The sequence below is a fragment of the Rhipicephalus sanguineus genome, chromosome 2, assembly GCF_013339695.2.
Source record: "Rhipicephalus sanguineus isolate Rsan-2018 chromosome 2, BIME_Rsan_1.4, whole genome shotgun sequence".
NCBI lineage: Eukaryota > Metazoa > Arthropoda > Arachnida > Ixodida > Ixodidae > Rhipicephalus > Rhipicephalus sanguineus.
Window position 1 is genome coordinate 190,470,746 of NC_051177.1, and position 12,287 is coordinate 190,483,032.

At 46.3% G+C, this 12,287-nt stretch overlaps 1 protein-coding gene across 1 annotated transcript in view; it reads left to right on the forward strand.

Annotated features, from left to right (window-relative positions):
* Positions 1–11,404: 11,404 nt before the first annotated feature.
* LOC125757420 (luciferin 4-monooxygenase-like) overlaps positions 11,405–12,287 on the forward strand; it is a 30,783-nt gene continuing 29,900 nt past the window's right edge. Inside the window, exons 1-2 of the mRNA XM_049413010.1 lie at positions 11,405–11,446; positions 11,937–12,081. Of these exons, the coding sequence (XP_049268967.1) occupies positions 11,405–11,446; positions 11,937–12,081 (187 nt within the window). The remainder of the gene's footprint in view (positions 11,447–11,936; positions 12,082–12,287) is intronic.

Sequence of the window (12,287 nt, forward strand, 5' to 3'; positions counted from 1 at the left end):
CTGCCAGATTTATGCATAGGAAGAATTTTAGCTAATTTCCAAGTTGAAGAAACAGTTGAGGTGCATAAGGACTTTTGAAAAATTACGATCAAGTAGCGGCTGGTCCACTCACAATATCTAAGAAGAAAAATATTAGGAATGCCATCAGGACCAAGAGATTTCTTATTTCCCAAGTGCAAAATTAGGTTCATGACACAGTCGAGAGACACGGAAATGTCACCGACTGATTTATTTGAGCCATGTTGAAAGCTGGGGGTGTCAGTTGTCAGAAGTGAATACGGATTGGAAGTATTCGTCGAACACGTTGGAAATGGTTGAGGGGTCACTACATGGGACGTTATTTATAACTGTATTTGTGGCAGCAGAGGTGGGTAAAATAGATGCCCAAAATTTTTTAGGGTTGCTTTTCATAAGATCTTGCAACGTAACTTTGAAATAGAAGTCTTTCGAGAAATTAATTTTGATCCGAAGTTCTTCTTTGGTGAGGTTAAATTCCTGTTTTTCAAGGGGGTCACCGTTTTCTTTTAAACGCCTCAGTCTAGCCACACGACGCGACAGGTGTAGTATGTCACGCGATATCCAGAGAAGGTGGGGGTTTTTCTTTTTCGTTTTTATCGGGCCGAAGCGCTCAATACAAGTTGCCACAGTCTTTTCAAAAGAAGCCACCAAGGAATTCACATCATTACATTCGCTGAGGCGTTCGAAATCATCAAAATAATCTGCCAAAAGGTCAAGAACAGACGCGTCATCGGCTCGTGAAAAATCGAGGAATGTAGAATAGACAAAATGGTTGGTACGCACAGGAACAGAAATGGATACTAGAACGGCCTTGTGGTCTGAAATACCGTCAGCGACTTCGCATACATAACAATTGTCTAAGAGGAAAGGACGAACAAAAACTAAATCTTAAACTGCATCCCCTCGTGTGTTAGTTTCAACAATCTGTTTTAAACAAAAATAGAGCGCAAAATATAACAGAACTTTGCTGATTTCTACGTCATAGCCTGTGAGCGATAGAGATGGCCACAAAATACCTGGAGTGTTGAAATCACCCAGACAGATCAAACTGGAAGCAGATAGGAAGCGCTCATGCATAAAATTTGTTAAAGCGAGCAGCTGATCTATGTTCGATAATGGTGAGCGGTAGACTACGCCAAAGACTATGGAAATGCTCCCCAAAAAGACCTTGCCCCAAACAGATTCGGTATCAGGTGGACTGGAGATAAACGAAAACTAAAGATCAGACCTTAAAAATAGTGGGACACCCCCTCCCCTGCCATGACGTCTGTCAGTTCTGACGACTGTCCCGTCACGGTGGTCTAGTGGTTATGGCGCTCGACTGCTGAGCCGAAGGTCGCGGGATCGAATCCCGGCCGCGGCGGCTGCATTTTCGATGGAGGCGAAAATGTTTGAGGCCCGTGTACTTAGATTTAGGTGCACGTTAAAGAACCCCAGGTGGTCGAAATTTCCGGAGCCCTCCACTACGGCGTCTCTCATAATCATATCGTGGTTTTGGGACGTTAAACCCCAGATATTATTATTATTATTATCTGACGACTGTAAAAGCTGGAGCTGTTAGTTCGCAATCATATATATGTTCATTTAACCAAGTTTCTGTTATGCCAGCTATGTGCGGTGAATGGGCCGTGATCAGTGAAAGAATATTTGGAAACTTGTTGACTAGGCTTCTGGCATTAACATTTAAGATGCGCAGTGGCTCGTTAGGATCATTCCCGAGGCATCAAGGAGCATTAGCGGTGACATTAGAAGAAGCTTTTGCTGGGCGAGAATGAATCTTAATGAGGGTGTTAGTGTCGTCGTTCCAGTTGTACCTAACTTCATCTATAAATACATGATCAAAACTCAAGCGTACAATGGAGCCATTATCCCGAAAGGGTTTTGATGCTTCCCATATCCTCTTTTTGATAGTTCATACGCGTGATGAATAGTCTTCGGAAATGCGAAAGTTAGACCCTTTAAGTTTGTAGCCGTTTTTAAGGACATTTGTTTTTTCGCGATAGTCGAGCAGCTTTATGATAATGGGACGCGGTCGATCGGCTTGGCTACGTCCAATCCTGTGACACCTTTCAATATTCGGGCAATCAATTTGCAGATTTCCTTTGAACCATTCCGAAAGGTTAGAAAGAAGAAGGTCAGAGGATTCGTCCGGTGTCTCAGCGAGGCCATGCAGCAGCAAGTTATTGCGACGAGATCGGTTTTCTAGGTCATCATTCCGCATAGCGAGTTGATTGATTTTAATTTGTTGCTGCCGAATATCGCTGTTCACTTTACTACCGGTTGCTGTAGAAGGGGTGACGGGAAGCGATTCTAATGCGGAGACACGAGTCTCCAGAGCATCAAACTTAGAATTGACAACTTCATGATACTTATTCATATCAGCTATATCTTGCGATATACGTTGCTGACCCTTAATTGATTCGGTAAGCATTTGAGTCACTGAAGACAAGTCAGCATCCGCAGCATCGAAATCAACCGTCCCATCGGCAAAGGACGAATCGCGTAAACGAGTGTTAGCCTTGTTTAACTTAGGAGGCCCCTTGTTCAATTCTACATCACCGCACAAAAGAAGCCTGCTAACGCGAACAATAAGGTCAGAGCATAATGACAAAATATCAGAAGTACATGTCAAACTGTGTGGGCGAGACAACAGCAGCAGGAAGCGATTATCTGAATGAATGCACTTGGCATTCTTAAAGTAATATACCTGCGTAAAAACCAGAAAACGGTTCAGCATTCCGCCACCGCTGCTGTGAACTCGCCCACTGAAGAAGGCAGGCGTCGACGATGTCCTTTTATGCCTTGCCGACGATGTCACCGAGCCAGGCTGGTCGACGATTGAAGGAACGAGGATGTCGTCACCGTAAATGACGGCACGTAGAACACCAGCTGACGAGGCAATGAATAGGCCCGAACTATGTCTAGCGAGGCAGATAGGGCCGTCCACGCCACCAAGACCCGAGTTTTGCACGTGCCGAAACTCAGTCGAAGAAGGGTAGTTTCTGTCATTGCTTTCCGGGCGAAGAAATTCGGACGAGTCGGGGACAGGATCGGCGAGGCAGGCCAAACACTGCGTAAAAAGCAGAAAACGGTTCAGCATTCCGCCAGCGCTGCTATGAACTCACCCACTCCTGTTCCTGTAATTTGTTCCTGTAATTTGTTCTGCTCGAATTTCCGCCAGCAAGAATGGATACCAACCAAGCTAAGATATGGATTTGAAGTAACGATGCTGTCTTGGTAACGTATCGTCGCCTAAGGTACTCCGATGCGCAAAAGGAAAGGATTAGGCGGCGAACGAATGCAAGGAACGTTGAAATGCGCAATAGCATGGTGGCGGCACTGTATTTTATAAGCCATTCAGAAAGATAAGATGGCCACACATTTGAAGGAGATGACAAGCTCAATTACTTATCCGATGTTTGCAGTACTAACTTGTGCGAGACGGTATTACACGCCAATGTTTCTCGAGCAAGAAAATCTCATAAATCAAAATGTTAGGAAGATATGTACTGGGAAAAGGCATCATAAATAGAACTTTCCTAGCACCAGGGCAGCGCGACTAGCTGAAATCCAAACAATGAATGAAACTGCTGCGTCCAAAAAGCAAGGCGTGGACAGGTAGCTGAATAAAGAAAGACAGCACAAAAAATTATTTTTGAGCCTTCAAGTTCAATGGGTTTTAGAAGAGCACCTTGGCAGCCTGTCCTCGCACCTCATCAGCCCAGAAATCCCTTATGCAGTTATTGAGGGTAATTGGCCTCATTCATCGCCTCTGGCTACTCTGAACTGTGAAGCTGTATTGGGAATCGTCTGCACTCCTGCTTTCTATATCTTTCAACCCCTCATTCCCGCCCCCACTAATAGGGTAGCAAACTTGAAAAATTCTACCTAACATTCGTGCGTTTTCTACGTTCGCTTTCTTTCTCATTTATGAAACGAAGAACATTTAATGAGACCAATATTCACAACAGTTGCAGAAACAAGATATATCAAATTGGCAGTGAAATTCTTTAAATCGCAGCCGTCCTTCTGGTTTACCGGTAATTTATTCAAACAACTAAATAACGTGTTCATACTAGGAAAATAATTTTACAGGATTTTTTTCAACTTCTTAGCAGTGCAGGTATGCCTTTTTCATTATCTAACTTTACAGCCTTATCGATACAATTTAGGTAGGAAGTGCCTCAAGAGAGTATGCACTAAATTCAAGAGAGATATTCTGTATTTTTAATCAATATTTCGGTGTTTTTCTTTGTGCCGTTCATTAAAACAATATGACCTCTGCTGCGTGTGCTATGCAGCTTCACTGGTCATCCACCTTCGCAGAGTCCAATGGCCATTGAATATTTTTATCAATAAAAGAGTATTCATTTGGTGTGAATTCTGCGGCAAACGAGACCTGCACTGAAGAAATGCTGTGCGTCACAGGTATACTCGAAGGAAGCAAATTAAATAAAGGTGCGAGGACGAGCTAAGGCAGTGGCACCAAGGGTGCTTTCTAAGCCACCACCATACTAATTACTTGGATATTTGTGCTCGCGCATACAATTCCAAAGATAATTCATGTACGAATATCTCTACTTCACTGCATTTTCTGTTGCCACTTATTACACGTGGCAACATTACCATCACGTGGCATTATTACCTTGCGGCGCAATATAGGAATTAGACGCATACAGGGCGCACTCCCGTGCTTTTAACAATTTCTTCGCTTTAAACGGTTTTCAATGGACTTGTTATGCTGTCCCCACGATACGGCATATAGGTCTAAGCTCGACTGGCCTACTTAATAGCAGCAGGAAATAATAGCTAGACCACCGCTTGACACTTTCTCGGGGTTGCCTGGAAAGCCATCAAGCTTTGAGGCGAAGATGTCGCGTACACAGTTCACCGGTAATTTGCGCCTTCCCTGGCAACGCTCCTATAGGGTAATTAGCAGGGAGTATGCAACCATTTGAAACCATTGCTCATATGTTTTCAAAGGTGACTTGGAATTTGACACGCGAACTTAGGCACTTGAGCAGTAAATTGTACGCTAAGTACATGGATAAAATAAGTAATCAATGTTGATGGGAATGATCACCAGTTCGGACAAGGTAGTTGAAAAATAGGGTTTCGGCCACTGTCACATCCATTTATATCGTTTTCTATAATTAGCTTGGGCCGAGTTAGGCACTGTATACGTGATGAGTAAAGACCGGATTTTTAGGCTGTAAAAAAGCTCGTTTCAGGCGCCAAAGTTAGGCTGGCAAAACAACGTTTAAGAACTCCAATATTGTAAATATAGGCACAATAAACATTCAACATTCACATAAATGCACATAATTTCAAACGAAGACACACGCGACCTTTATCTACGACAGGAAACAGAAATATTATTGCTTAAGATGGCCCAAAGGCGCCAACAATTGAACATAGCCGTGCAATTGTGCTTTGTCCCGCACAGTTCGCACAACACGGTCTCTCCCGTGTTCTGCCGGGTGAGTCAAGTGCCCACTTTCAAATGAACACACTGCTGGGTGTCTTTTCGGCATGACTGAGAAGGGCAGAGAGGGAGCAGACAGCCAGATCGCTAAAAGACCAGAAGGGAGAGATTCCTCCAATTGGCCGGGTCGAAGGGGGGGGTGGGGTGGAGGGAGGTGTTCAACCCCGTCCCTCCGAAACTTTTCAGTTTTGCGTGTGTGTATATACACGCACACATACAAACACATGCATGAAGAGAACATACATAAAGTATGGTTGCACGCCCCCCCCCCCCCACCCCCCCAAGGAAACATTTCGGACTATGCTACAGCAGTGGCCACCTTAAAAAATGTCACAGTTTCGCCGCAACGGCGAAGCAATGAATGCGATAGCAACAAATTGGAATGTAACGCGAAGAACGAAAAGCAGCTCGAAGTTGCCAGCGCGTCGCTCGAGCCCAAAGGATGCACGAAAAGACGCACACAGGACGAGCGCGAACTATTATGCGTCAAAACTCGACACTTGAAGCACACTGCTGAAACATAACGCAGGACGTGCGAAACGAACGAACAGGTACACACAGGACGAGCGTGAACTGTCACAGTTGTTACTTATTTCTGTTTGAACAGCGTGCTCCTTTCGCAAACGTGGCCGCTGCAGCGAGCGAAGTGACCTTCGTACGCTCTGTGACTTCAGCGCTTACATCGCCGGGAAAGCACAAGACATTCAACCCCCCGCTCCATCCCCCGGCCGCCCCCTTCTTTCCTCGAGATAAGTGCACGAAGGCGACCACGCCCTGTAGGGCGAATAGCAACGGCGTTCGCAGGAGCGGGGCGACGATCCTTGAAGCGCGCTACGCGCGCACTTCGCGCCATCTATGTGGTGACAAAGAAAACATGCTGAAGTAAATGGTGTATATAAACAGCTTGCCGTTAGCAGGCTGAAAGGCGCTACTGTTTGTCGCCTAGCCGTCTAACGCCGCGCGCTGCGAAGCGAGAGGTCGCCCGTTCGACTGCGCCCGTCGGAAAGTTTTTCTGGATGCAGCAGGGTGTATATATATATATATATATATATATATATATATATGTGTATATATATACACGGTCCATGACGGCGGCGACGGCAAAAACCAGCCGAAACTTCCATATAATTACTATCGCAATAAAAGTAAATTACATGCAAAAGAAAAGCTGCATGCACATGACATTTTTCTTTCGTTTTTTTTCTTTTTCACTCTCGTTTCCGCTGAAGCCTCTTCGCAGGCACGCATTCGCCAACCGCTCGCGCCATGTCTACGCGGCAGCGAATGCTCGCCCGCGTGTCCCACTTCACTGCTGCTAGCGGTTGTTTCCGGGAGTTGGTTGAACCAGAGGACTAGGTTGAACCCCATAGTTCCCAACAGTCAATGTTACGCGGTAACATGAGTAACGGTCTCAAAGAGCCCCCGGGAGCGATACCTGGGGCTAAATAGCGTTCATATAAGCCCCAATTTGGAAAACAGGAATTTGTAGGCATTTGTAAGCATTTAGACACAGACGCGAGAAATAGGCACTTAGAGGCATATTAAAAAACGCCATAAAAGTCCTTCTTAGCCTCTAATTCGTGTTCATGTATCAAAATGGCGCGATAGGAGCACAAGGAACAAAATAGGCATTTGCCTAAAATCCGCTCTCTAGTGATGAGTACTGGCATGTCTGCATAAATAAACGAAATATTTGGTGATACCATGCGTCTCTCATTGTAATCTAACCACGAAGGGGCTGCGAAATGCAGCGATAATGATCTTAAAGGAAGCATTCCAGAACTGCAACCAATATGAGCTGATCCGACATATCTCGGAGGGCTGCAGCTTTGCAGAATCTAGCGCTCAGCACGAGGAGAGAATGGGGTGAACACAGACGAAGACAAGCGCTAATTTCCAACAGGTTTATGCGCACAGCATTACTCCCATATAAAGACCATTATCTGGAGCGGTGCGAGGGTGCAGCCATGTTTGATCACGTGATCGCGACTGGTTTTGGGCCACCTAAGCGCCCGTGACCGTACCAAAGAAACTGGATGCAGCAGGGTGTAAGAAAGTCACGTGCTTGCGCAGCATAGTTCTACATGTAATCGCCTAGCTTGACCGCCCGAAAGCATGGACAGTCACGCCACCAAATGCGCGCGAAAAGAAAAATGCGCGGTGGTACAATACTGACCTGCTGAATCTTACGGGCTTAAAATGGATGGAAACACCACCAACGTTAATGCCCTCTTTTCAGCGCCCAACATGCTTTATATAGTATATGTAAAGCCAGCTATAGGAAAGCTAAGAAAGCTGGTCGTGAGACAAAACATAGAGAAAGCTTGCTGAGACCAAAACAAATGCGGTATATTGCGCTACCTTGATCATGCGCCAAAAAGTACATTGGCCACACAAGCCGATGTATGAACGGCCGGCTGTGGGAGCACGCCAGCAATGTAAGAAACGCATATGCGGGCAATCTTAGCCTTCACTGCAGATATTGCGGGTGCAAGCCCCAGTAGTCGCAGCGCTACGTATTAGCGTGGAGAGCTAAGAAATGCGCGATATTGATTATACTTGGCGCACAGGCAAAACCAGGTGCGTCCGCCATTTCTCGCTGGGCGCAGTCGCAGAATCGCCTGCTAGTGCCTCCATAAATATGCATTCCTGTCTCAACGTCATATGCGCAGGCGTTCCCGGACAACCCACTCACTTGGTCCCTCTTTATTAAGACAGAAGCACGAAGGCGTCGTGGCGCCTGGCAAGCGTGCTCCTCCCATATCCACAATCTATTCGTTCTCTTTTCATCCCGACCACATTTTGAACTCTAATCAATTAATTACTGTGTTTATAGCTGCTGTCCTGGGAAATCTAGTGTCAAATGAAGCGCTGTTTGACCTGTTCCGGTGTTTTATTTCAATTGCGCACATCGGGATAACTTTTCGCTCGTGGACAACGGCGCCGACGATGATACCGGATTTTCTGGGACGCAGGTCACTTAGCGCTATCTTTTGGGCGGGCTTCTATGGAACTGAGATGCGCAGAGTAAGAGTACTTTTGAATGGATGGCCAGGAAAGTAGGTAAGAAAAGGGGATTCCAGAAGCGCTCAAGTATCTGTACCTCGATAGGATGGACCTGGAAGTACTCACGGTGTTGTCATCCGAGCACAGGATATTTGAAACTATAAATCAACAGCCAGAATTCCTTCCTGCTGGCAAAACAACGGTTTATTGGGCGTAGTTTCAAAAGCTCCGCGCCTTCGGCTGTGAGGGTACTTGTCAATCAAAAAGAACGTTGGAGATTAGAAATCTGTTAGCGAAATGATGAAATAAAGAATACAATCTCAAGATTTTAAGCGAACTGTAATAAAAGAAAATGGTACATGCCGTTCTTCTGGCTGCGTTGCGATCTTTCCCAGTTCGTGCCTCGAAGCTAACTGCGCTTCAAGGGGGCTCCGGCCTGGCTCCTCGGCCTAGATAATCTTTTTGACCCCACGGGGATCACACCACTGAAGGCAGCGTGCAGACAGAATTCGTGCTATACACTCGTAGAACATACGTGAGTTCAAAGGTCTCGTATTTCGGTGGTGCGGTACAGGAGGAACATAAACACAGCCCCACGGACGGCGCGAACTCGAAAACGAAGCACACATACGGAGACGCAGAGCTCCGACACTGACAGCTCGTAACTCCGCCATTACAGGTCCAAAGGTTAATGTGATAAGTAGAGCAAAGAAATGCTGTGCAGTCCTGAAATTTCTAGGTAATCAAAACTGCTTCACGAGCCATTTTGTCAAAGGCGTGTTTCACGTCATAAGAGCACCATAGAGAGGCACTCCAGCAGGAAACAGCGACCTAGAAAACGAGCCTTAAGCTCTGCGTATCATCGTCGATATTTCACAACAGATCATGCTTGCGAGCACTATGGGTCAACACTATATTACAAATGAATATTATTCCAGTAGGGGAGCCACATGTCTAAACTTCAATACGTCCACAACTGTGACCCCCCCCCATCAGGCAAAAATAAATGTAGTGCTCTCGTGCCATTTTGCAGCGTTCGATGACCAAGGCGGCTAGGGGAGCGCATGCTGTCAAGCATGCAGCATTAACCACACCTACAGTCACGTGCCTTGCGCCTCGGGAGTCGTGTATAGCATCCCGTTATCATGTGGCCGCATTTACGTTGGCCAGACGGGCAGATGTCTGAATCTGCGCCTTAATGAACATAGGAACGCAGTTAAAGGCCCTGCATTTTTGACACACCCTGGCATGCATTGCCGGGACTGCGGGTACTCCGCCAATTGCACAGGCACCGCAGTTTTTATTCCGTCACAAGGACAAGATTACAAGGAAGATCTGTGAGGCCTTCCAAATAAAAAAAGAAACATGGATGATCCCTCTGTCATAGGAATCGGTATAACACGTAAGTGAAACGTGTCTTCACAGACGTAGTTGAGCGTTTGTTGCACATTATTTCGCCCCAAGGGCGATGAAATGAATGCTACAGAAACAAATTGTAATGTCACGCGAAGAACGACAAGCAGCTCGAAACTTGCAACGCGCTGCTCAAGCGGAAAGGACGCACGGAACGAACATACACCGGATGAGAGCGAACTGTCACATTTGTAACTTATTTCTGCGTGAGCACCGCGCTCCTTTCGCAAAAGCAGCCGCTGCAGTGGGCCAAGTGACCTTCGTGCTCTCAACGCGAGACGTACAAACCACCGCGATCACGAGATAGGCGCCCTCACAAGCGACCACGCCCTGTAGACGCGGTCGCTCGTCGCAGCGGCGACGACCTTTCGAGAGCGCTCTTCTACGCTCTTCGAGCCCGTCGCGCCATCTCGCTAGTGATAACGAAAACACTGTAACACAGATCTCTGAGTACAGCCACCCGCAAATGGTGTATATAAATAGCTCGCCGTTAGCATTGCGGAGAACGTGCCGTCCGTGGCCGAATAGTTTCGCGCTGCGCGCTGCGGAACGAGCGGTCGTGAGTTCGATTCCCGGTGACGGAACTGTTTCTTCTGGTTTCTTTCTTTGCCCACTGTTAGTCTTTATATTTTACAACGTCATATCCGTGACGGAAATACCTCAGCGGAGCCGTGGTGGACCCCGGCATAAAACACTTTCGTGTTAAAATAGGACATAGATGTGTGAGCCAGACGTCATTGGCACTAACAGATAAAGAGCTTTCTTTTCTTGGCCACACCGATTAGCGCCTTGTAAGGGCAACAGATACGTTATCACCTCGCCATTTTGTTAGGCTTCGAAGTGATGTGTGACATATAGTTTAGTTATGTTTTTTCTGCGCAGTGACGCATGCGTGGGACTCTGTGTTATTTTCTTTTCGTCCGTTTTTCCTTGATTCAACTTTAGTTGAAAGTTAGCGCTTGTGTTGTCGTGTTCTTTTACCTTTGTCCCCGTTGTAAGTGCGCGCTAGCCAGTGAACATGCTGTGTTTTGTGGAGGTGATAGCGAAACCTCTGCAGTTAGTCAAAGCCGATCGATGTTCTTCGATAGAGCATAGCGCAAGTGGCGAAATCTGGGTGTGGTGCAAAACCGTAATCTTTAAACATTGAGCCAATTGAAAAGGAGGAGACGGATGCCACTGTCTGCCGACTGTTGTTTTTGAGAAAACACTTCGCAGATATGTAGCCGCATTGGCCCCTTTATGCACCGGGGGGGGGGGGAAGCATTCTACCAAATAAAACAAAGAACCGGCGCGCACCCAAGACGGAAGCATCGCATCGTATGAGAGTTTCTTGGACACGATATAAAAGCTTCCATTCGAGGCGTGCCGCACGCATTCTTTTGTATTTTTTTGCATGCCACCATTTGGCTACAGTGTGCGTACGCTAATTCCTGTTATTCATCAGGATAGCACTAAGATCAACAAGCGGTATGCACAATAAACATGGGAACTGAAAGGCACTATGAAGAATGCTTGGGCGACAAGGTGGGCCATTGACAAGATACGAGAACAGAAAAAAAATTGCTCAAGAAAACTCCGACTGAAAACTACATATTCGCCTGAAATAAAAGAACGGCTCCATTACATCCAGTATGTGCTGTGTGTTCTGCGAACCTATGATGTTCACAGGTACACTCTCAGATGGTTCTCAAACGGCTATCAACCTCGCGAAAATCTGCCTCTTCAATCTATGTGGGGCAGGTTCTGAAGCACCATTGTATTTAAGGTTAAGCGACAGACCGGAATAGAGATATTAAAGTAGCGAGATAGCTATTCAAATAACATATGGCAAGATGGCAACGTTCGCAGGTAGTTAATGACCTCGTTCTCAGTTTCTGAGTGACGGTAGCCGTAGTGCATGATGTTTTGTAAATTCCTAATACTGGCACATTCCTCGCAATTCGAAGAGAACAGTAGAAACATTTACACCTGCCGTCCAGCCTGTAAAACTAATTTATTCCATTTATATCTTTAGGTTGTGGACTTCGTCACGGGTGAGAAGCTTGGCCCCCGCGAGATAGGTGAGATCCGCTTCCACATAAAAGGCATGACTCGGGGCTACTACAAGCGACCGAAAGAAACTATCGAACTTTTCGATGAACAACGCTGGTGCAGGTCAGGTAAGCAAACCATTGTCATTACACTCATTAACGAAGGTACGACGCATTCAATGTGCAACAGGCATCAATCTTGTTATATGTACAAGCTCACAGTAAAACCACATCAGTAAAACCGTCTCTATTAAGGCGAAAGCCTTAAATGCCTCACTAAACACGAAATCTGACCGTCAGCGTCCCGCGTCTTGCGGCATCGGGGACGAGTGGCG